Source organism: Bombus pyrosoma, linkage group LG10 (assembly GCF_014825855.1).
Source record: "Bombus pyrosoma isolate SC7728 linkage group LG10, ASM1482585v1, whole genome shotgun sequence".
Lineage (NCBI taxonomy): Eukaryota > Metazoa > Arthropoda > Insecta > Hymenoptera > Apidae > Bombus > Bombus pyrosoma.
This window is the reverse complement of record NC_057779.1, coordinates 3,081,790-3,105,433: the sequence shown is the minus strand read 5'-3', so window position 1 is coordinate 3,105,433 and position 23,644 is coordinate 3,081,790. Positions and strand designations below refer to the sequence as shown.

The window sequence follows — 23,644 nt, the reverse complement described above, 5'->3', positions numbered from 1 at the left end:
GTCTGATCTGTCAGACTCAATCTACTTCTCCCTATATTGAGCTGGCACTGTATTTATAGTGGAATAAATAGGGGTACCGTGGGGAACGTCGAGGAATTGACCAGATTGAGACAGGATAAATTTATTATTTCTGGCATTGAATCATCTATTTATGCGTTACTACCCTCGCGAATTACGTATTCGGTGTCTACTATACATTATATATCCATGCATTATATCAAATTCGATGAGATACGTCTTTTCCTATGCAATTATTCACAAAAATCCACGGTCCATTCATAACCATATCTTGCCAAAAGCAAGATTCAATGGAATACCAAAAACTTTTGCAGGATTCAAGAATCAAACGAGGAAAGTGGCACATACATGAAAAGGGACGATCGAAAGCTGAGTGACCGAAGAAAAGCTCGAAGAGGAAAAGAGAGAGCACCGAATGGATAGATTGGAGTGTTCTCTACTTACAAGCGACCTCAACCGTAGCAGGCTGCCCTCGAATCTGACCTGGTCCCGACCATGCCACGCACTCGCACTTGAACCTCTCCCTACCGAAGTACTCCTCGACCTCGTTCCTCGTCACGTTCAACTCGACCTCGACGACCCTCGTTCCGGTACGAGGGTCGACAAAATCCTGGTGCTGCGAACGTTCAGCCCGGTCACCGTTACAGCGAAAATACACCTGCAATGCAGCACGGTTCGAATAAGACGACTAGAATAAGGTAGTAATTGGCGGCGCGTGAAAAGGGTCAGAGACCAACGGTCGTCCACGTGGTGGGTAGAGGTTTTTCGAGTGGTTAATAAGGGTGAAGAGGAAAATGACGGGGCGACGGCGCTTGGACCTGGTCTGTTTCGCGAACAACGTGCGAAACACGGAACCCACCGAGCCAAAAACCTTCTCTTGGATGTAAAAGCGACGACTATTTGCCTCTTTACTACGCCTCTTCGACGCTCTATTTTACGAATTTCATTGTTTAATGGAGAAGCTGTAACTTGAGAGATTAAGCGGCTCGTTTGTCGCAAAGGCGTTGTACGACGAACTACTGCAATTTTCAGTTTTCATGAAGGAATTGGGACAAATGTAGGCTGCGGTATGTACTGAATTCTTTAAAGTTTGTCACGTTTTTAGAAGGTATGCTAATGCTACGCGAGAGGAGTTTAACTCTTATTACTATACTCTATTACAAAAGAGAGATGTAGGTTCTATAAAGAAGAAATTTTTCTTCACTATGCCAGCAGTGAAATACGATGCCATCTGAAGATTTTCAATTAATAACGATATGTGCCTTCTCTGTATGATTGCGACAGAAAACGGGTTTATTTTGCGTACCTGAAGAGCGTGTGCTGCGCGGCAATGAAGGGTAGCCGGTTTCCCTTTGACTACGAACGTGTCAACGGGTTCCGCTAGGAAGATCGGCAACGAGCCACCAGCGATAAGATCGATATCGCTGTTTATAGTTGCACTTTCGTAGTCACCATAATCATAGTCATCTACGGAATAATTTTCTTCGTCATCTTCTTCCGCGTCATCCTCCTCCTTCGTGTCTAGAAGCAAAGGGTGAAGTTCACCTGAAATTTACGTAAAATTTATATCGTGAATCTTTTGTTTCAACGAATCTCCATCATTAACAATTTTAGATGCCCTGCGATATCAGTGGAATAGCATGACAAAAGTGGAATTTAAATGATTAATCCAATTATAGGAAGCCGAGGGAACTTCCCTTGAACCATGAATAAATGATTAAGGCGCTTAACTTTGGCCGCCACAGATGTGAGGAAAAGTGAAAGTTGAAAGAGAATGAAGTAAGCGGCAGTGTAAAGACAGGGACGCTTCTAATTTCATATAGTTTCATGAATCAACTAGTGTTCCCTTTCGTAATCTAATTATTCTAATCGAGAAACAATCGTAGAATCTTTAATGCAAAATCACACACTTCTCTACCTTTTACATATATTTTATAACCTCCATAACATCCTCTATCTGACTTAATAAATCTATCTAGAACAGTTTCTACATGTTCCTATTCATTTAAACAAAATTATAATTCATCGCTATCCTTCTTTTTTTTAATGGAAAAATCCAATTACAGAGTATTAAATATATAACCCCCGAATTTTTCAAATAGAAATCTATAATTCTCTAATATAAAAAGCTTATACCATTACAATCGCACGAATTTCATCTACAGTTTCTTCTCCAATTTCAAAGTACCACGTCCTTCAATTCTGTTGCATTTATCCAACTCTGACGAAATATTTCATTATCTGGTCTGTAATGAGTTAACGCATAACTGCACGAACAGCCGATAAAGATCGGACATCGCAACCAAGTAACACGTGCATGGAGTGCAAAGCGTTAATTCAGCGAGTGAAATGAGCCGTGCTCGCCGAGAGATCCGTTTCTCACCGATCATCGTGGCTACGGATAACAAGCCAAACGATGTCTGTTCTCGAGCGATCGAATGTTTGTCCCACCTCGACCAAAGCGCGATTCTGCCCACGGTAAATTTAGACGTCGCGCGATGGAAACGGTAAAGCTCGGTTTAACGATGCGTACGGGATTTTACGTCGTGTATCAGTCAGCGGGATCCGCTCGCTTAAGATCTCTTAGTCTTTACACTTGGTCTCCATACCATGTTTCTCTATCTTTCTCTTTTATCCTTGTGATTCGTTCGGTCCGGCTTGCACACACTCTAAGTCACAGCCAGAACTTTATTACCCGGCACGACTAGGCGATCGCGACTCTTGTTTGACTCGAAGCAGTAAACCGAGAGACGATTATCCCCGCTGTCACACTCGCGGGAAAACATGTCACGATTTCGAGCCAGGGCTTTGTAGAATATCAACGTTGCACGAGTAAATTCAACCCGCGAATTTATCTCTGTCGCCCGGGGGATGTTTGGACGTGTCCGAGGACACTTCGAACGCGACTCTGTGTAAAGTTCTCGCGCGAGTTGTTAACACTGCGGCGGCGAAATGTAAAATGGACGAAATTGTTTCTTTACTTTTAGTATTTCACCACGTACACTGCTAAACCAAAAGTTTCAGTACACTGTATGTTCTATGAAACAGAAGGGTTTGGAGAGAAGTCAGCATAAAATACTGTTATCTTCGGGAATACTTTTCACAAAAATTCAAAGCGTAAAAGTAGGGGAAATTATTATTAGCACGTGAGATTACGAAGAGAAACAAGAATTTATATATATTTGATGAAAAATATTATCTCAAAAAATGCACCGATACAAATCTTTAAAATTCCTACAAATTCTGAATATTCTGGTATTTTGTTAAATTTCAAACATCTAGAAGCTGACTTGATATTCTGAGTGATTCTTGACAAATGTTACGTTTCTTTGACGATAAAAATCACGGAGAATATTTTTTTTATAGGTATTCTGTCGAGATTTTTATGGGAAACATGCGATTCGTATTCGCGAATTTAATTTGCTCGCTTCATATTTTCGCGATCCTCTTTCCGGGATATGATTAATTGCCTCCGGTGTCGCGGACGCGAGAATCAACGCACCAGTTCATTTACATTCTGCTCAGTTTTTGGTTACGTGTTAATCTTCGCGCCCGCTCGCTGTTAAAACAGCGCATGGAAATTCGCTGGAATTTTTATAATTTCCTGAACTGTGAATTTTCATTATTTCCTTTTTTTGCATTCAGTAATGGAAGTTATAGTATTATAACATTTTTTGTAGAAACATTTTGAAGAAACATCAGTAACTCTCTCTATCTCAACTATCGATAGTTAGAAAAGTCGTATTATTCGACCGTTTCTCCAACCACATTAAGACGTGTCGCGATAAGCAAAGTTCTGGCGAAACACAAATGCAAACGCGACAAATGTTCGCGACCAAGCAAACACTAACAACTTCATAACAATCGAACAGCCAGACCAAACTCTCGTACCTATGGACAAGGAGCGTTGTTTGATTCGGGGGTTCCAAGCACAAAACTCCGAACTCTCGAGCTCGAATTCTCTATTTACCATGGACTCATAAGTCTACGATGAAAAAATGTTCCCGCTGAGAAGTTCGATGCTGTCTATTACAAACCATAAGCCGCGTGGTTAAAATAACTCATCCTTACTCTCGAGAGTGCTGGCGAGGCGTAAAAGCGCCAGAAGCAGTATGCTGATCTTTAGCTCCATTCTCGGCTCACATCTCACTGAACCGTTTCCCTCGACCGCTGATGAACGAAAGCAGCATACGACCACCTTACGCTCCAATCACCCTTCAATTACACGATCAAAAATCCATTCAACTTCATGAATCTTCATTAAAACTTCTATCACCCATTGTCTATCTTATTACCAAACTCTCCCTTCACATTTTCAATTTCTTTCTAAGAATTCCAAATCAAATATCAAAATATCGAATAAACCATAAAGATAGAAAGAAATTAACAAAATGTCAGAAGGATAGAAAATTATGAATTCAGAGAGAAGTTGTTCTTTGATCGTCGAAAAAAGACACGGACAAAAGAAAAAAGAAAAAAGAGAAGACTGAAGCGGTGTTAATTGTTCCCAGCTTCGAATTACATGACGAATCCGCGCGCGGTACGGTTCGCTGCGCTTCCGTTCGAGCGTGCCGCGTTGTAGCACGAGAAAGATGGGCTGAGAGAGGGACACGTGACCGGCTGCGAGAGACCCCCCGGTGTGCGCGCGATCGACAAACGGAACGAAGAGCTAGCCGATAGGGGGGAATTCGGAATGGAGTGTTGGCAGCGCACGATCCTCGCCGCTCGGCACGCGGTAGACGACTGAACTTGCCGACGTGCGCGCACCTCTATATATATACATATATACACGTCTCGCTTCGATAGCGTCGCTCTTCTTCATCCCCTTGTCGTCGGGGGTAGTGGTGGCGACGCCGCTGCCACTGCCGGAGACGCGGAGGTGGTAGTGCTCCGGAGAGGATGCCGGAGGCTGCGCCTTCTTCCGCGAATGCCGAACCACCATCCGTCGCGGTGAAATCAGACGCGTGCTCGCTCTTTTGCGTGCGCCGGCCACCTCTCGCTCGATCCTTTTTATTTATCGGTTATTTTCTTTCGATGGACACAGGGGGTGTGAGCAATTCAAAGTCGAGGAGTCGTCGACTAACGTACCAGCGAGTCGTGGTCGTTGGTTTCGCGGGCAAAGTTCCAGTGAAGGTGGAAGGGATGAGATGGAGATTTCATTTCGAAAGTAATGAAGATGATGCGTGGAGGATGTTTCGTCGAGTTTGAAGAGGTTTTGAGAGATTGTGAGAGGTTTGTGAAGATGTGTATTGGGAAATTGGTGCTCGGTATTGAGGATTTGAGAAGGTTTCAGAGCTTGTTACTTAGAATGTAGAAGGTGGGTAATTCCAGGTCAAACGAGTCTGTTACACGGACGACATTTCCGTAGAAATGGAAAGGGTGAGGAGGAGGTTCTAACTGGAAAGAAATGAAGTCGACATAAGAATGATACTTAGCATGGAACGAGGAGGCATTGAAAGGTTGTGAGAGATGTGTGAAGTTGTATTTGGGATAGTGTGTATTAAATCAGTGATTTGGGCAGGTTTTAAAGCTTAATTTGTTGAATTCGTTTTCAGAAGGAGTTTTCTTAACTTTTCCCTCTTAGAATTAGTTACTTTTCTTTTAAGATCTTCAGAGAGAATAACATTTCACCGATATTTCTTACTATCCAAAACTGGCATAAACTTCATTGAAGTTAGCAACGTGATCTTGACACATTGCGAGGATCCAATTTTCCACCCATTTGTCGATAAAATAATGTTGTGCGCGGTCATTGTTACCGCGGCTTCGTGTGGCAGCTGATCAGGGCCGGTAAGGATCGAATGAATGTCATCGAAGAGGACGGTCGGGTTGCACGAAGGCGGTCGGCGAACGAGTCGATCGTCGTCGAAGAGGATCCTCGCGGGAACGTATGGGATTTCCGGCGGTCGATCATCGGCGATCCGCTCGAACGTGAAATCGGATCCAACCACGGGTACGACGTTAGAGGCGTTGTTGATGCTCGTGACGTGTTCCTCGAAGGGAGGGCGGCATGTAACGGTAAACTAGCTTCCGAATCGGTTGCTTACGCGTCTAAGAAACCGATACCTGGCTCGGTGTAAATAAATCGCTTCGAGGGGATCTGTTTCCGTTCCGTCTTGTCCGCTGGATTAACTTTTGTCGATGCTTCACCGTGATCGTTCAACAGAATATCGGCTCAGGTTACTCATCATACAGGTTGAAAAGACTCCTTGAAAGTGAAATGATGATTGGATAGCTGGTGGAGATTCTTCGAGTTACGATAGGGAAATCGGTTTCGTAATTTCAATGGAATACTGTTGGCAGAGTGGATTAACGTAAGGTTGCATCGATTATTTCGACGAAATGGAAGGCTATAGAAATTCTTCGAATCATAGTACAATAGAAAAGCTGGTTTTGCTGATTACTTCGAGGAAATTGCTAGTTGATAGAAATTTTTTGAGTTATAAGGAAAGAAATGGATAGGAGCATGAATCAACGTATACGAACTGTACCGATCTCCTCTACGTGTGTCTGTATATATTAGCACAAAATCTACTAATTACTGCAGAAAGATCAATTTTGCGATTTTGTTAGAATATAATTAATAAATTCGATCAATATAGTATAGGGTACACGGATTCCTCTGACATAAAGTAGTATGTAGTTGAATACCTGGTACAAATTCTTCGAGTTACGACAGAGAAATCAGTTTCGCAATTCGAACAGAATACAGTTGGTAGCGTGGATCAACGTCAAGGTGTTCTCGCGAAACAGTACTAATGGACTGTGCTACAATCACGCTGCTTTTACTTAATGGAACAATCCTGGGCCATAGTAAATTACAACGGAACGCAGAGATTTACTTCATGTTTAGAAGACAAGAATGTTGCACACTGGCAAATGAGATAGGATAACCATTGTTGGAATTTATAGCGCACTATTATGATTGCGCTGTTTCTCAGACGTTTTACGAGATTGTTTTAAGAACTTCGTCCCGAATTTTCTATCACGTTACTCTTTTTATACGGGCTGTTGAAACAAAGCAGCTCCCTTGGGCGAGATTCTATCAAAGAGCCGCAATTTAATACAGGATATTCTCGACTTCCAAACTTAATTCCAGGAAAATTCGTTCTTGAAGTTAGCGACTGGATTACAGGATTAAAAGGAAAGGATATAATAAAAAATCATCAGGGATATTACATTTTGCCTACACTACCGTATCCAGCCTAAGTTTAATGAAGTACTCAAATTTCTATTAATAGGACCTTAAAGAACTACAACTTTTTTCCACAATATAATAAACGATTAATAAATATCAATGTTATGAATCACGAAGCACGTCTGATTCCCCAACAAATAATTCATCGAATTATATCTTGTATAGTACCATGACAAAGTCATGAGAGAATTACATTTATTCTTAATGCAACAATTAATAAGTATTAACTTTATGCAACAAACATTCATCATCAACACGCATAATTTCCTACTACAATAAAATCCCAGGAGATCTCCGAGCATTAATAAATATCAACCTAACTTCATAACCGTGACATCAATTCATTTCTACTGCATATTCACTAAATATCCAATGACTTATCTCCACTAAGAGCTCCACGATTAACATTCCACATCACATAACTTTCTCAACCCTCCTGGAACCATTACAACACTTCCCCAAGAACAACTTGGTGCAATCTCCACAGAATCACACCCCGTCGTTTCTACGATTAATAACACCCTCGCGCGTCGGATTAGCGAGCGCGTGAAATACACGAAAGCGCGAGTGTCCGCGCGGAGGGTGCCTCACGTGATTCGAGACGAACACAAAGTTGTCTTAATCCAGATAAATGCGCGTACACGGGGAATAGAGCGCGTTGGCTGGTCGAAGCTTGACTTACATCGATTGCACTTTCTCGCAGATGGCTATCGCGCGCTTTTGCGTTCAACGCCGTCTCTTAAGCCATTTAACGTAAACACACGTAGCAATTTGTCCGATGGTTCATGTCGCCCTCGGGAGCGCCTGCGACCCGTCCAAGTGGTAGAAGGAAGAAAGAGAAAGTGGCGGAGAGAGGATAAAAATAGGGTGGTACAATGAGCGTCCATAGTTGGGGAAGAAACGAAGGGTGAGTGACAAAGGAGGAATAAGGGAAAACGGAATACGAGGGAAGGGTGATCATGGATCATGACGTTTTGGGATCATCGAGCCTCTTTGTACAACGTTCTCGTCGCCAAGTGAAGGATTTGTCTGTGAAAGGGGTGTTGACTTTTGGAGAACAGCGATTCAAGCGGAGGTCTGATGCGTAGGAGGTTAATTCTACTTTGGAAGTAGAATTAGTGAGCATGGGCAGACACGGTGACCGTGTGAATTTTGGGCTACCTGTATGGATTAATAGAGATATTTAGTACTTTGAGGCTAAACTCTGGAGTCAGACATTGTGACTGCTTGACAGAAAGGCAGATATATGCAGATTAGCAAAGCTATCTATTAATTCGTGGTGTGTTAAATTTTGAAGTAACTTTAACGATCATTTAAATTTGGGAATCAAATCTGGCGATAGCCTGAATTTTAGTGTCATTTATTATAAATTTTGGAAAGCATATGTAGATTAAGATACTTACTAATGCAGGTGTGTTAAATTTTGAAATTCGATCTGATGATCGCTTACATTTTGGGATCAGGCACTGTAAATTTTAAGCTCAGCACTTTGCATATTCTACGTTAATAGAGCTACTATTTCGCTATGGTTTCATTACATCAGAAAATTCTACAAATACATTTTTATAAACCCTATAAAAGACTTTAAAGCAAGTTAATATTCTCAACCTCACTACAAGTTTACACACTTAATCTACGCTTAATCCACAGTCAATTATCCTCTACAAAATTAATCTAAAAATACAAGAAAGATCTCAAATATACCGACCCTATCCTTCATTTTATCCTACGCTTGTCTACACCCCGTACATTGCAAATATCAGGATCAAGAGAACTGGAAAGAAAAAAGAAGAAAGAAGGAACTAGAGCACAAGGGGTAGCGACGGAGAGGAAGAGGACACAAGGAAGAAAAGGGACAATAGAAGGACAACGGAAGAGAATAGAGGCGAGGGAAACAATCTGGCAGTGCCAGCCCGCGGCTAGAACGCGGAAAACAACGGAAGAAAGCCCGTGCTCGGTTGCTAGCCACGCTCCACAGCCGCGACTAATTACGATCGCTAATTTCACGCCCGAGTAAGAAAGGAGTACATAGTCGACAAAAGTTCTTCCATAAACGGACAAAGGAAGAAAAATCGCCGACTGCTTCCTCGCGAGGAGAGACGTTCGCGAGTGGGTGGCAAGGTGCTCGTGTGCACGCGTTTAAATAAATTACCACGCGCTCGTTTCACGCGCAGCATGTGATATATCATGTTAAATCGAGATAAGAGGCGGTCAGAATTATTAACGGGCTCGAAGCCTCGAGGCTTACGGGCGTTCGACTGCTTATTGGAAAGGACGCAGGACTTGGTAATGTCGGGCTTTGTTCGAGGAAGCCTCGTCGCCTACGCCTTGCCTCTTGCCAGTTGGTTGAAATATTCAAACGTGGAGTACATTTCCGGTGTACGGAGACATCGAACGTTGCAAGTTTCGCGAAAGGGCTGTTGCGTGTCTGAAAGGGAAGCTGTTTGCCTCGGCAATGTGGAAACACTACGAAGGGTGTACAGTGACCCGGAATGAATCCCCTTCCTGATCTCGTTTGATTTCCGCTCAGATTGCGAGTGTGAAGGGTAGCTTTGCCGAGTTTTACTTGGTAGCTCGTATTGGAGAAATGTTAGATTGTAAGACTTTTAATCATTAAATATAAAATAACAACTATATTACGTACGAATAAAATAATAACATTATCTAGGCAATTTTTTAAATCTTTCTTTAACAAGTAAATTTATCTTTATGCATCATTTCATGTACGTCATTTCAAAATTGAGAGTTTTCTGCTTCATGTATGAATTGTAGTTTTATATTTACGTATATAAACGAATCTCCCTTTGGATCCAGTGAAATATGAACCGGTCATTCCATATGTTACATGCTAATAATAAAATCAAGCAGTAAAATAACAATTCAATTCTACAACAACTCTCGCTTAATACAATTGGACTCTCTCAATCATTGTCTTTCTGAACTCCTACTCTCTTTCAATTCTTCAACGATTCACTTATTGTCAGAACTTTCTCACTTCTCAGTCGTATCGTCTAGATCTATCTTATATCTTATAGATTTCACACGATAACACACATTCTTTTCAGATTCCGTAAACTTCCACATAGCTACTATGTATGTCAAATCTGCGTGTGTATCCTCTAAATTATCCCTTACTCGCTATCAACAGCTTAATACGAACATTCATTTACCGTCCATACGAGTTTTCAATTCTACAATAGCATCTAAATTTTCCTAATTTTTCCTTAAACGGGATGAAGTTATCCAATTATAAAAGTTCCTAATTTCAATGTACCCAAAATTAATACCGGTGCCACGAAGCGGTGCCAGGTCGTGCTACGTAATTTCGCGCGACTAATTTTAGCCCATGACGCAGTTGGAAATTATGAAACAACCAAAATCTATTAACGCTTCGACCGACGTGTGCGAGCGAAGCGAAACTGAAAACGGCGGGGCCAAAACGATCGCAACAGCGAAATAACTGAAATCGGGTATGGCAGGAGACGTGGCGCGATGATTACGTGCAAACAAACGGTTTTATACTGTTTAATGACGTTCCGCGTCATTAAGCACACATATCGGCGATCTCGTTTAAATCGGATCCCGTTAATTGTGTCCACGGAACATGGAAAATACAAATGACAAACCGTGTAACGATCCGCTCCATCATTAAACAAGGATAATCCCGATCGAGTTCCATATAACGCGACTCACGTTGTAGAAGGCGTGAGAGGTTAAAGACATTGTGGCGGTCTATCTACGAATCGTAGGAGCAACGATAACATCGACCTGCGTTTCGAAAAGTAGCACATTTAATTTGTCTTACTGAAAAATACAAGTTTGTCTCAGATGTGATACAGAATATCATACTTCGTTTTTCTTCCCGAAGAGAAGTACATTTGTACGTTTTGCTACGAAAAGAATACAAAATACAATGATTTTTAACGAAAAGTAGCATGTTTAATGTTTCGTGAAATGAAATAAGTTAAACTTGCTACTCTTCGTAACGCGGATGGAGTCAAAACATTAACAATTCGACTAGATATCCACGTTAAATTTGCCAGAGGCTGAATAGCAACTATTGGCCCTGTTTCGTCGATAGGGCGCCACGATTGTTATTTAACTCGTCTCGACGTAGGTGTAGTCATGCGAATCAGCTTTCGTAATTCCTTTCTGAGAATCGTACCATGAAATAGGAGTGAGAAGGTTCGAGCAGCTTTCGCTGTAATTCGAGTTTCAGAACGCTTATCGTGACCGCTCGTGGATCGGTGCAATTTGCACGGAAATGGGGTAGAGGCTTATCGACCGCTGTTGGTATCTTGGAGTGGTCTGGTCTTTCGCGGTCTATCGATTTCGATATATATATTCTTTGATTTGTGTAATAATGCATCGAAGTCTGGAAAGCTTCAAGAAACTGGATGCACTTAATAAGACCGATGATTATCCTCGTTATTACTCGATCGGTAACTCTAGTGTTAAATCCAGTTCTGACTAAAATATCATCCCAATAAACGTTTCTCGCACAAACTAAACTCTACTGTATTACGATATGGACCACATAACGGTGAAAACTCATTTTCAACATCTTAGGTAACTCGATATAACTCTTTGGTTCAATCATCCCCTCTGCATTCTGGATCCGCAACTTTCCTCAAGAGGTTAAAGAACGTTCCGCGAAAAGCTCAAACGTCATTCATACCTCCCTGTTCTTCCGGAAATAGTGCGAGCATTACACAGAACGCTCTACTTTTGCCTCGTGCGGCGAGTATAGCCACAGCTGCACAAATACATCGATTTACCGACGACACGATGTATTATCGATCAACGAAGGAAGCACGACGTTGGTCGTGGCGTTCGATCGATTGTATACCTCCTCTCTTAGAGGGTTGGCGCTGCTGCCTCCCATATGAAACTCCTTAATATTTCAACGAGCGTGCAGCTGTTGTCTTCGCAAACTCGAGAAAACCGGCTGTTCTCTTCCGCGGCACGGTGACAAAACTGGATGGAAAGGAACTCCGTCGGGGGTGGTGATAGTTCACGTTCCGAGACGACGATGTACGCCCGTTTAGGATACGCGTCGCCGAATATTACTAATTCAACGACCGCTAAGAGGGGTTCGCGGTTTCGGCCACGAAACGTTACACTGGAACACTTATTAGCCATCAGCTATTCATGGCGAAAGTTCTTGCACGTGAACGCGCGAGGCCACCAGCACGGTGTTGCATATTCACGCAAGAAGACGAACGATTAACAATCGTGTACGGTCCGAAGAGTAGAACAGTCTTGTTCCTCGAGAAACGCTTCATTAAGTCGAAGACTTCTCTCTCCCTCTCTCTCTTTTCCCTGTGGGAGTGGAAGGTGAGGGTGGAGATTCTGAATTCTCGCAATTATTCCGCGGTTTTGCTTTTGCTTAGTGTCCGGATGCTTGGTAATGAATGGACTATAGACGTTTATGCAATTTCGTATTTTTTGATTAAGGAAATTGAATACAAATGGAGATTTGTTTCGTTGAGTAAATATTTCAAGATTAATTCAGCAACAAATAAAGAAAATACTCTTTTAAGAGTGATGTGGGAATTTTTCAGTGGTTTTTTAAAAGTATCGGTTTGTTGCTAAATCGATAATGTAGCGTATAGTAAATGAAGTATGTCGGACAGTCATGAACTTAATGAGTGGAAGGAAGAAATAATAGACAAAAAGTATCGAAGTAAAATTATACAGGAGTGGATGAATAATGCAGAAGTCTGAGGGTTACAAAATTATGATTACCGTAAGTACGAAGAACAATTTATGGAGATCTATAGCATCTATTATTGGTGGAATACACAACGTGTAAAAAATCGTAAAAAATCGTACAACCTGCTTCGGGAAAAATATTCGACCCTAATTGAAAGTAATGAATAATGCACAGATATAAACCAACTACTCTGTCTACATTGTGTACCTTACTAATATTATAGTGCAACAACGAAATACATAAATTGTCAGATAGATAGAGAACGATTATAAGTAACGATGAACATTATACCGAATACTAACTGATAGAAAATTCAATTAAAATTGGTTTCTACCCTTTTAAAGAACAAAACGACGGAATTTTTCGATTGCTTCCCATATTTTCGGACGATAAACGGAACGGGAACGTTTTCGGAAATATCGCGAACACTTCGGTTGGTAGAGTAACGACGTCGATTTTAGTAGTTGCTTCACGGACATTTCACGCTCGTAACTCGGTCCTGATCTCGTGGAGATTTTACGAGATGACCGTGAGGTTCACGGGCAACGTTCCGGAACTGCACGGTATGCCGATACACGTTCATCGAGGGATATACGAGGGAAGAACGTGCACACCGCCGACACGGAAGTGAAATTCACGCAAGACGCCGGGGTGGAAGGGTTACTTTTCCCCGGATAGAACGTCGTACGTTTGCATGACCGACCACTCGATTGCCTCGTCATTCATTTATTATAGCTGATACCGGTCTAAGTATATCCTCGGATCGTGCCTCTGCCTCTTGCCTGGGAGAGGATAGGGAGGGGAAAAATGCAGGTTCGAGCGACGATCGAAGGGAACAAAGTGTCCGTCGTGCAACGCGATCGTTCAGAAAGGACAGAACGGGGTGGAGAAACGAGAGAAAAAAGCACGGAGCAGAAGAAACACGCTCTCGATACATCGGTCTATATTTTATTTACGCTGGTAGAGACCTGGAACGATTCTTCGTTCTAAATTTTCTCGCTCTACCGTCATAGAAAATAGTCTTTTCAGTCACATTGTGCAATATTTCTTCCAAGCCTTTTTATAACCACGTAACTTCTGTTCTCTCTCTCTCTCTTCATCCCTCAATAATAGTGTAGAGATTAAGTACATGTGTTTAAGAAAAGTCTGTATGCGAGTTCAGAATCTAGTACTTCCACGAAACACAACCATGAATGAATGATTGTGAGCATATATGAGACACACATAACAGAAGCCTCGTAAAAGGCTTCCAGTCGATAAAATCATCACATGTTAAACGCGCAAGCAAAAGTACAAGAGACATTTGATTGTCACGAACCAATCTTGCCAACTGTAATGTTTATTAAAAAACCGTATTAAAAAGGAAGGTTTATCATAACACGCAACACAATCCACCAAGACAAAAAGAAAGCGAGACTTCAGTGAAAAAGGTTCTTAAAGCTTAATACAACCTTTCGTCAAACAAAACGGAGGGAGAAAGGGAAATAGAAACTTGTCTGTAGAGTGTCTGAAGGCTCTCAGAAGCGACCAGAAGAAAGCTGCGTATCCTCCCTCCATTTTTAATCTCCCCGGAATAGAGAGAATCAGCAGAATCAAACCGATATTAATCCCAGGGTTTCGCGAGGCTGTAGTCGCGCAGCGTAATCCTTTAACCTTGGTGAAGTGTCCTCGAGAGTATCCGTGGGTGACATAGAATCGTCGAATCGGCTCGTAGATCTCTTGGAACCGTAGTGTTGATAGAGTCCTCGGTATCCGGCGACTCTGTCAAGGAGGCACAAGGATGAATGTGGGTGGAAGAAAGGGGTAGGGGTGTTGCAAGTCAAGCGAAGGATAGAAGTCAGCAAGCGAGAAAGGAGCGCTGTGGAAAGGGAATGCGGAGAGGTCTCGAGAGGATACTCCCGGAGGATTTTCCGGCGTGGAAGGTAGAGGAAAGCCCTGCAGGCTTTTCCCGAGCAGAGAGGTCCTCACAATACGTCGTTACGTGGTGGCTAACCCTCCCCTGCGAGCGAGGGCTCGTCGAGTGGATAATCGTTTTAGGGAGGGCGCCACCGGGCCCCGGCCCTGGTATTACCGCCTTTGTGGACGATGTTTGAACGCCGCCGGCACTCGGGCAATCAGCTCGATTCACAATCAGCGTACTTTCCGCGTCGCGACCGATCGCCACCACGGAAACCACCTCTCTTCGTCGATTAAGTCGTCGTGGCACAGCGCACGCGGGGATCCCCCAATACATTTCAGTGAATCGGTTCTTTTTTCTGCGCTGGGCCGCACGATTCGTGAAACGGGGGCGGGACGATTCTTGGATCGTCGGTGTTAAACGCGTAATATTTCCACGAAGGGTGAAGAAGAAAGGGAGCACGCCGCTTCTTCTCTATTCTTTTTTCCTCCCATTTCGTCCTCTTTTTTTTTATTTCGTATGTGCATAGAGAGGGAACGCGTCCCATTCGGATGCAAATTCTTTTTTGTTATGGACTGGACTCCGGTGAACAACGTTGACGGGAATTCGATTTATTCGATGGAACTCGGTGGAGCGAGGAGATGGTTTTTTGATTTGGAAACGTATGGAAACGGAATCAGAGGGTTTAGCGATATTCTCCAGTTTATTGGAATTCTTGAACTCGATTACGTAGCTGATAAATATGTCGGTTTTATTCAATGGCTTCAAACAGGACATTCGACGTGCGATTAACCCGTGAGAAGCGTCAATTGTCGCGTAATCGCGTCGCCAAATTTATTATAATTTATTATCGGGCGTCCCGGATGGCGGGCGAGAAGGTATGACAAACTGCAGCCGGGGCAAGAATAGCTCCAAGGCCTTAATCGAGATTCCAGACAGAGTACATTTGCAAGTAATGATTAATTCATCGGTTCATGAATTAAAATGTTCACGATCTCCATTGTAACGGTGAACGTTCCACCTCCGTCCATTGAGTGAGCATCGCCCGCCGCGTAAATCCGCCGCGGGAGGAAGTTGCGTGCGAATGCAGAGTTAATTTCGGCCTACGCGTAACTGCCGCCAACCATTCTTCGAATTATGCTTCTATTAAAACAGAACAAACGAAAAGACCTATTCAATTTTTTGATTTATATATCAGCCCTCTTACAAGCTGATTAATCTTTGCTCATTTCTTAATTTCATTACTGATATGCATAATTTCGATTCGATCTTTCATCAAACGAATTATATGTTTCCATAAATTTATAATTTTGTCTCCAGAAATATAAAACTTTGTTTAATTATTTTACCGTCGATTTAAACATTCCTCCTTACCACCCCAAAACTGAACATCGTCGAACATCTCAGCATCCTTTTGTTTACCACTAATTTCCAAATCATTGGAGAAGGTTTACACGCGCCAAAATAGCATCGTAGCCGATTACTTGTCATTATTCCAAAACAAGCCACCCCCATAGATCTAGGGGATGTTAAACCAAAATGTCCTCCGGTAAACGCGGCAAATTCTAGCTGCACAGTGTACAGTGGCAAGTTGGTGTACAAAAGGAAGGTCTGACACAGCCTTCCGCCAGTAGAAACGGAATCGCAAGCGGCAATTCCGCCATGTGATGTTCGGTAAACCACGACCTGGCTTCGAGACCGACGAGAAAATCGTCGTTTCGGATGGGCACGATCGTTCAATTATCTCGTATACAGCATTTGCATAACGCGCATGGTCAGTTCGTCAGCGTGGCGCTTTTCACTAGCAACGGAAGCACCGCCATCCCTCGTTTGAACGGTGGCTTGTGAGCATCGGCACCCTCCACGACGGCCACGAGCTCGCGGCAACCGAAGTAATTACAGACGCGTTTCAGAGAGTACCGACTGAATACAGAAATTATGCAGATGGTGTAATAATATTCGCCACACGTTTGCCCGGGTCAATATTGAACTAAGCTTGCTCGTAATTCCTCGCGAAAGACGCGCGCCTCGCAAAAACTCGGTTTACGACGCGGCCGTCTAATTCGCCCCGGGAAAAAGAGGAATTTTGTTCTCTTTCCCTAACCATTCCGATCGTCCTTGACTGTCTACGCTGATTCATGAACGTGTTTGAGCGTTTACCGTAATACATTTTTACATCGTATGTGTCGTATAAAGAACACTAAAGTTTTATTATTGTTATACGACAGAAAAAAGATTGAGTGAGTTATCGTGTAATCTATCGAAAAAAATCGAGCGCGACAGGTGGATGAATAATGAATATCTATATGACCTGTACAATAAGTATAGATATGAAGAGATTTTTGTATAAAAGTACGAGCGAGTCTTATATTCTTTAGTCTCTTTGTATTACTAAATTGTTTCCTGAATTTATGTCGGGTCGCCCGGAAAGTTCGTTCCGATTTACATTTCAATTCTATGTACGTTTATTGAATTATATAAATGACATTTTGTTCCACAACCTCCCTCCATCCTTCACGCAACTTGAATATTCTATCCTCCCAGAACCTCTCAGGTTTTTCGGCGAAAAACTTTTCAATATGATCTTTCGTGTCGATCAAATTCCTTGAAGATCGGAACGAAATTTCAAGATAGTATCCTATGGAATTTTGGTTTAAAGGTTTACTAGAAATAGTAGGTAAATTAAAATTTCTACATAATAAACTACAGAAAATTAAAGAAGGGAGAATACCTCTTCTCTTTTTGCTCACACTATTGCATGATTGTTTCTGGCATCGAGTTGCAATATTTTCCAAGCAAAACCCAACACCGCTGCGTATGATTCCACATAAGGATTCTCCAGTTTGGAATCCAATACTCCTTTAAAATCTCAGTATCTCGCCATAAATCCGTGTCGATTCGACTTCCCGTGCCCGGTCCATTCGCGTCGCTAGCGCGACACAATCGTCGCGGCGTGTGCCATGGTACTCGAGGCGGACTGCCGGCGAATCGCTCTATAAATCAGCCGTTAGCGAGTCAATTGAGACGTCGCGAGCACTCTTCCGCGTCCCTGGTCCGCGTCGTTGCAGGCTTTTTGTCGGCTGGCACGAGGGGCGCCGCGATGCTGGTCGTTAAACGCAGCCATACTCGAGTACCCAAGTAACGATATGCTAAAACCTGCGGTAGAATCGTTCATCCTCCTGTGTTCCACCGTTCTGCTTTTCTCGGCCGTCAACGATGTTCTCTTTTTCCACGATCTTCCACTCTCTCTTCTCATCTTCTTTTCTCACCTTGCGTTTGCATCGGTAGTTTCTCTTCCGTGGATATTCGTCTGTTGATTTCGTCTCTCTTCAACCACTGGGCGGGGAGATGCAGCGACCACTACCGCAACCCTCGTGGCCTGGTCGAACTTAACGGTGGCACAGCCGATGGCAAAGTGGCCTCTTGACGGTGAATTACGTCAAAAGCTTCGTTTCACGGGGCCGGTGACCATAACGCAGCTCGTTACCGATGCGGACGCCCCGGAAAACCGCAACAGGCGAGTGCACTCGTAAGAAAATATAACGTGCCTTGCGCTGGACGTGCCGCGCCACCCTCTCGCAACCCATCACCCCGTTCTGTCGCGCGGTTTGATGTACCGCTGCGTCACTTTATGTCCCCGGGGGCTGTAATGACCTATTTAGCAACGCGCGAGCATCGTTTTTTGACGTGCCTCGTATTTCGTATTTTCGAGGGTTGATTGTGCGTTTAACGAGCGACGATTTTTCTCTGCTTTCTTTTTTTGAGTGGAGTTAACCAGGGGGAAGTTTGTTCCGCAATAAATCACGGAATAAAGGATGTTGAACACACTGGCTCGGTTTTCCTTATAGAAAAATAGCGGAATATTGTGAGTTTTATACGTTGAACGAGGTAAAATGTAGAAATTTTACGACGCGATAGGGAATGAAATATTAATTTTTCAGGGGTTGCGAGTTTCGTTTGGGATATCGAATCGTAAAATTCAGTCGACCTTTTCCCTACCGCCTCGCCATATTTTTCTGGTTTAAGCGTAACCTCCGTGCTCGTGGCCAATTAAATCGACGAAGCGCGAGCAAAGGTTTCGCTGTGGCACGTTTTGGGCAGCGCTGTACTCCGAGCAGTGTTATTATTTAACCGTATCAAGATCGAAAAATACAAGCAACCGAGAGGGCACACGATAAACTTCCGTTGCACTGTGTCGGGAAAACTATCAACTGTTACTCCGCAAAAGTAATCGGTTCATAACTCTACCTCTCTCTTTCTCTCTGGCTGTGATTGTGTCGTGAAACTTTCGAATGTACAGCGACACCGAGTAAATACAATATTTATCGAACTAGCGGAAACCACTTCTACATTATATACACCGTAAACTTTCCTTTCCCCAAACACAATGTTCTGGCCAAGAGAACTTATCGTATAAAGTTTTATCACCATCTTGGCTTCCGCTTGAGCAGTTGCTAACGTTGGATCGTTTGGTTATTCAGTATGAAATTATATTCTAGACATCAAGGGAATTATAGCATCCATTATACTCTATAATTTAAGCCTTCAGTGATTGTTTGATAAGCACAATACTTTGATTTAATTTCAAGATATTTAATGTTATTTATATTCTATCATTTACATTTGCTAAATGTTATTAATCTTTTGAGAAATATCGACATGACATTTTTACGTCCTCCTTGAAGAAGCTAATGTTGTCTATCACACGAAACACTAATGACGTATCATAAACTATGTTGTGATTGCATTACATTATAAACAAGAGTAAATCAAAGAACATGTTCAAATATTAAGAAACTTACTCTTATAGATCGCTTACAACCCAATTACACCTACTGGGAATTACAAATATAATAGAACAAACAAATAATACACAAATATGATCCTCCAAAAAACAGAATCTCTTTACACACATGTCACTTCAAACAACTTCTCCAAAGAAAAAAATATTTATTTCTTAACAGCAAGCAGAATCTTCTCAACAACCACCCCGTGTACGATTACTCGATACACCGAACGCAAGAAGACGTTCACCACTTGGTTAGAAGCGAAAGTTACTCATGTCGCACTACTCGAAGAGCATTTTACAACATCTCGATCGTTGACATAGCCTCGAAACGCGTCGCAGATCTCGATAACGGGGGATCATGAAGAATACGCCACACAATGGACCATCACTGGCGTCTTTTGTTCCCCCTCTTTTTCCCTTCTCTTCGTTTCTCAGGTAGTCTGAAAAGTTTTGGACGGAAACGGGAGCGTATCAGGTGGAATTTAATCATATAAATGGACGAGCGTCCGAATCGGCTGGACGAAAAATAAAAGTTTCACGCGGCACCGACCATCCCCCTCCAGGTTTTGCTTCCTCGAACCCCCACGGAATTTTTCCGATCGAATTAGCCATGGCGAAACTTTGCTCGCGCTGCTTTCGAGCCGACCATTCGCCCCTCTCAACTCGTTCCTCTATTTCTCTCTTTTTTTTTCAGTTTTCCACAAGGTCTGCGTTTCGAAACCAACCCCCCTATTTATGCAGGACAGCTCGTTTTTTGCCACGGGACGAACCGCCGGGGTGAACTGACCAGCTCTCGACTGAAAGTCGAGGGAGTGGATGTTGCAAATTTCAGTCCTTTCTCTTTTTAATGATGCGTCGCGCAGGGATCGAAGCGTTGATTATCCAACTTTTATTGGCGACTGAGTGACGAGACGGCGGCACCTCAAAATTAGCATGAGAAAATTATGTGGTGTCCATAATGAGAGTGTGTTTCAAAATATAAATGATGTATGAAATTTAAAATTATGCATCTCGATGATTCGTAAGAGTATTGCAATAAAATTGCAAATTAGTCGTGTGTCCGCCAACGAAAAATTTATAATATGGAATATTGTAATACATTTCGTATTTTGTGTGATGTATAAAATATATACACTCTTTTTAGGAGGAATCTCTTTCAATGTAAATCCGGATGTTTCTCAAGTGTATACGCGAAAGTAACGATCGAAGAAGCTCGAAAGTCGCTCTTGTTTTGCTCCAGCATCACGTTCGCGGTCTCCATAGTGTTGTCACGGTATTCCATAGGAACCGTTCGGAGAGAAAAAGACTCGACGGAACAAGCGAAGACTCAACGAAACAAATAAAGACTCACGACACGATCGAATCCTTGTTTTTTGAAAGCAACGATCCGTTGTGACAGGGCGTGACAATTGTAACTCGCGAGGCGGTTGCTCCTGTTTTTGATAAATATTTAAAAATCGACATATAGCCCACTTCGTCTCTAAGTACAATTCTTCTTTTTAAACATTTCTCTTTTAATAAGTTGTATTTTCAATCATTAAAATTGAACTCCCTAGGGATGATTTCTCCAAAGTTAACAAGCGATAATTGACTTTTTTTTCGAAGAGAGATTGTTACTCGTTAAAGTTGATTACTCATCAGGAACGTAAAGTAAAATACGACTAACTTGGAACAGAACAAAGGAAATTGTTGTAATATTCATAAATCAAAGATAGCTTTTTACCTAATAAATTATTTTAACGATAATGCTTGCTTTTATCTCGTCTCTGAAGCTCGCACTCATCTTTATAAGGTCGTACACACTTCAACAAGTGAAATAACTCGAAATCAACGACGAGAAAGTGGCGCCATTCGAGACGAATAATGTTTCTTTATCGACGCATAACCAGCGCGTTCGCAACAGCTCGCAAATTCCGGCGTAATACATTTTCCAATTGAAAATTCCACTGAAGCACACGCAGCCCGCATAAAGCATCATTAGAGAATCGTATTCTTGAGATACGACCGATTCGACGCGTGCACAATCCAATTTGCTTCCACTGAGTCCAGCAGAGAAATCTATTCGAGCGGACACCTCGCGCGTTAAAAGCAAGAAAAATCAGGCTTTATGGATATTTCCACGCTCGTTTAACGCGTTCTTTTAACCACGTCACAAGCCATTTCAGCAGCTGATTCTTAATTTCTGGCTTGATAATCTATGCTCCTCTTGACGCTTTCCTGCTCGTCAATATCGTCGGTTTTCTAAAAGTGAAATATCTAACAATAAAAACGTTTCACCCTTCGCGTAAACCAATCATATGTAATTGAATATCATAAAATCACTTAAAAAAATTATTGTAAATCCTAAACTCCAATTTTGTTAAACTTACGACACTAAGTATATAAAATAAGAACTGCAAAGAACACTAGTATACACCAATCTCCAAATAATTCCACAAACAGATGTACTAAACAATTTTATCTCGCACGGCAAATAATACCCCGGGATACCCGTTATAAAGAACAAACAAAATTTGAAGTAACGCGACTGAAAGCGTCCTCGACTGTGTTTGAACCAGGTAGGTATACCTCGAATCATCGATACGGTGTCACGGTGTTCGAAACGAGGCAAACGTTCTCAGCGCAGCTATATTGTCTCAGCAAACTCGAAGTGAGGTGAACGATGGGAGCGAGGGAAAAGCAAATAGCCGGTCATCCCGCGGCAGAACTTATCGTTTCTAAAATGGCAGCCGGAGGGTCGCTGTCGTCCCTTTGCGATGAATCTTATCGGGACTGACGAACCGGGGCTACAAACTGCGGCTTGCTTTCGGGAAAGCAAACAAAACCACAAAACGAACGTAGAACCGCGAAGAAAGCCGAGGCAAATAAGAAACAGATAGACTAAGAAATATCGTAAGACAAAGAGAGTGGGAGGAGAGAGAAGGACACGAGAAGAAATAAAACACGAGAGAAAAAAACGCGAGGACAGAAAAGTGTCCTGTGTCCGTTGTAAGAATCAGTCGGAGCAATGAGAAGGAGAACAACAGGAGGAAGAAGAGTAAGAAGACAAATCGACGTTGAGAAGAATGGAAGAAAGTCAAGAGAGGAAAAAGGAAGAACGAGAAGGCAAGGAATCACCTTTCGGTTCCCACGAGATTTTACGTCTCGCGACCGACCCTGGGGAGACGATGGAAGCGGAATCAATTTTACGGGCGGACGGGCATCGATGCCTCGCCGATTGGCATCGATCCGATCGAAGTATCTGGAGGTCTCGATCTTCTGGGAGTCGCGAAATTGCCCGACCTCGGAAATCCCGTCCGCCGCCTTTCTTCCGGTCCTCGTCGTCGAGGAAGCCGCTTACGTTGGTCCTTGGTCTCGTCCAATTTGTGGCCTTCCCGGGTCCCGCTGTGTTTCGTTGTCTTCGAGAAGGAAAGAACGAGGTTCGTCCTCCGTCGTCCTTTTCAAAGAGCTCGATCCAAGTATCCGTGGAAGAAACACGAGCAGCAAAATGTTATTGGAAACTGTTCGAGTCATACGACACTCGCTGGCACCTCGTTTCTGACGTTTTCGCATTCCGCGTTTCTCTTTCGCTTTACTGTCGCGACGAGGACGTTCACATTGTTTATGGTTGTATGAAAATCAGGAAAGATGGTAAATGGGGCAGGGAACGAGATTCTGATCGTTTCGATCTCGATCGCGATGAAGCGGATTGAATTTCGTTTTGAGGATGGTGGAGCTTTTCTGCGTAACGATGTACGGAAAGGGGGTTGCTTTACCATTACAGAGTTCTCGTTTCTCTGATAGCATGGAAAATTGTATTGAGTTTGGTATCGGTTAAAATCGAAGAACGTTATAGCGAAATGGTACTGATTCTAAATCTGCATTATTCATCTTCTATCAGGCTATTCTACTATATATGCTTATTATTCAATTGTACTTTAAAGATACATACATAAAGCGAGCCTCTTACTCCCTATAATTCTTACTGTAAATTCAAGCATCTAGAGGCAGATAATAAAGAACGTCAAAGATTGTGCTGGAAGCTAC

At 42.6% G+C, this 23,644-nt stretch overlaps 1 protein-coding gene across 7 annotated transcripts in view; it reads right to left on the bottom strand.

Annotated features, from left to right (window-relative positions):
* LOC122571463 (netrin receptor UNC5C-like) overlaps nt 1–23,644 on the bottom strand; it is a 393,753-nt gene that overhangs the window by 8,401 nt on the left and 361,708 nt on the right. For 4 of the 7 annotated variants that reach the window (XM_043735220.1, XM_043735223.1, XM_043735221.1 and 1 more), the window contains 2 exons: nt 1,325–1,563; nt 463–676 (listed from right to left, as the gene is read on the bottom strand). In XM_043735220.1, the coding sequence (XP_043591155.1) occupies nt 463–676; nt 1,325–1,563 (453 nt within the window). Of the gene's footprint in view, nt 1–462; nt 677–1,324; nt 1,564–3,909; nt 4,004–4,089; nt 4,748–23,644 lie in introns of those variants that run through there. The other 3 variants (XM_043735217.1, XM_043735218.1, XM_043735219.1) reach the window with 3 other exon arrangements.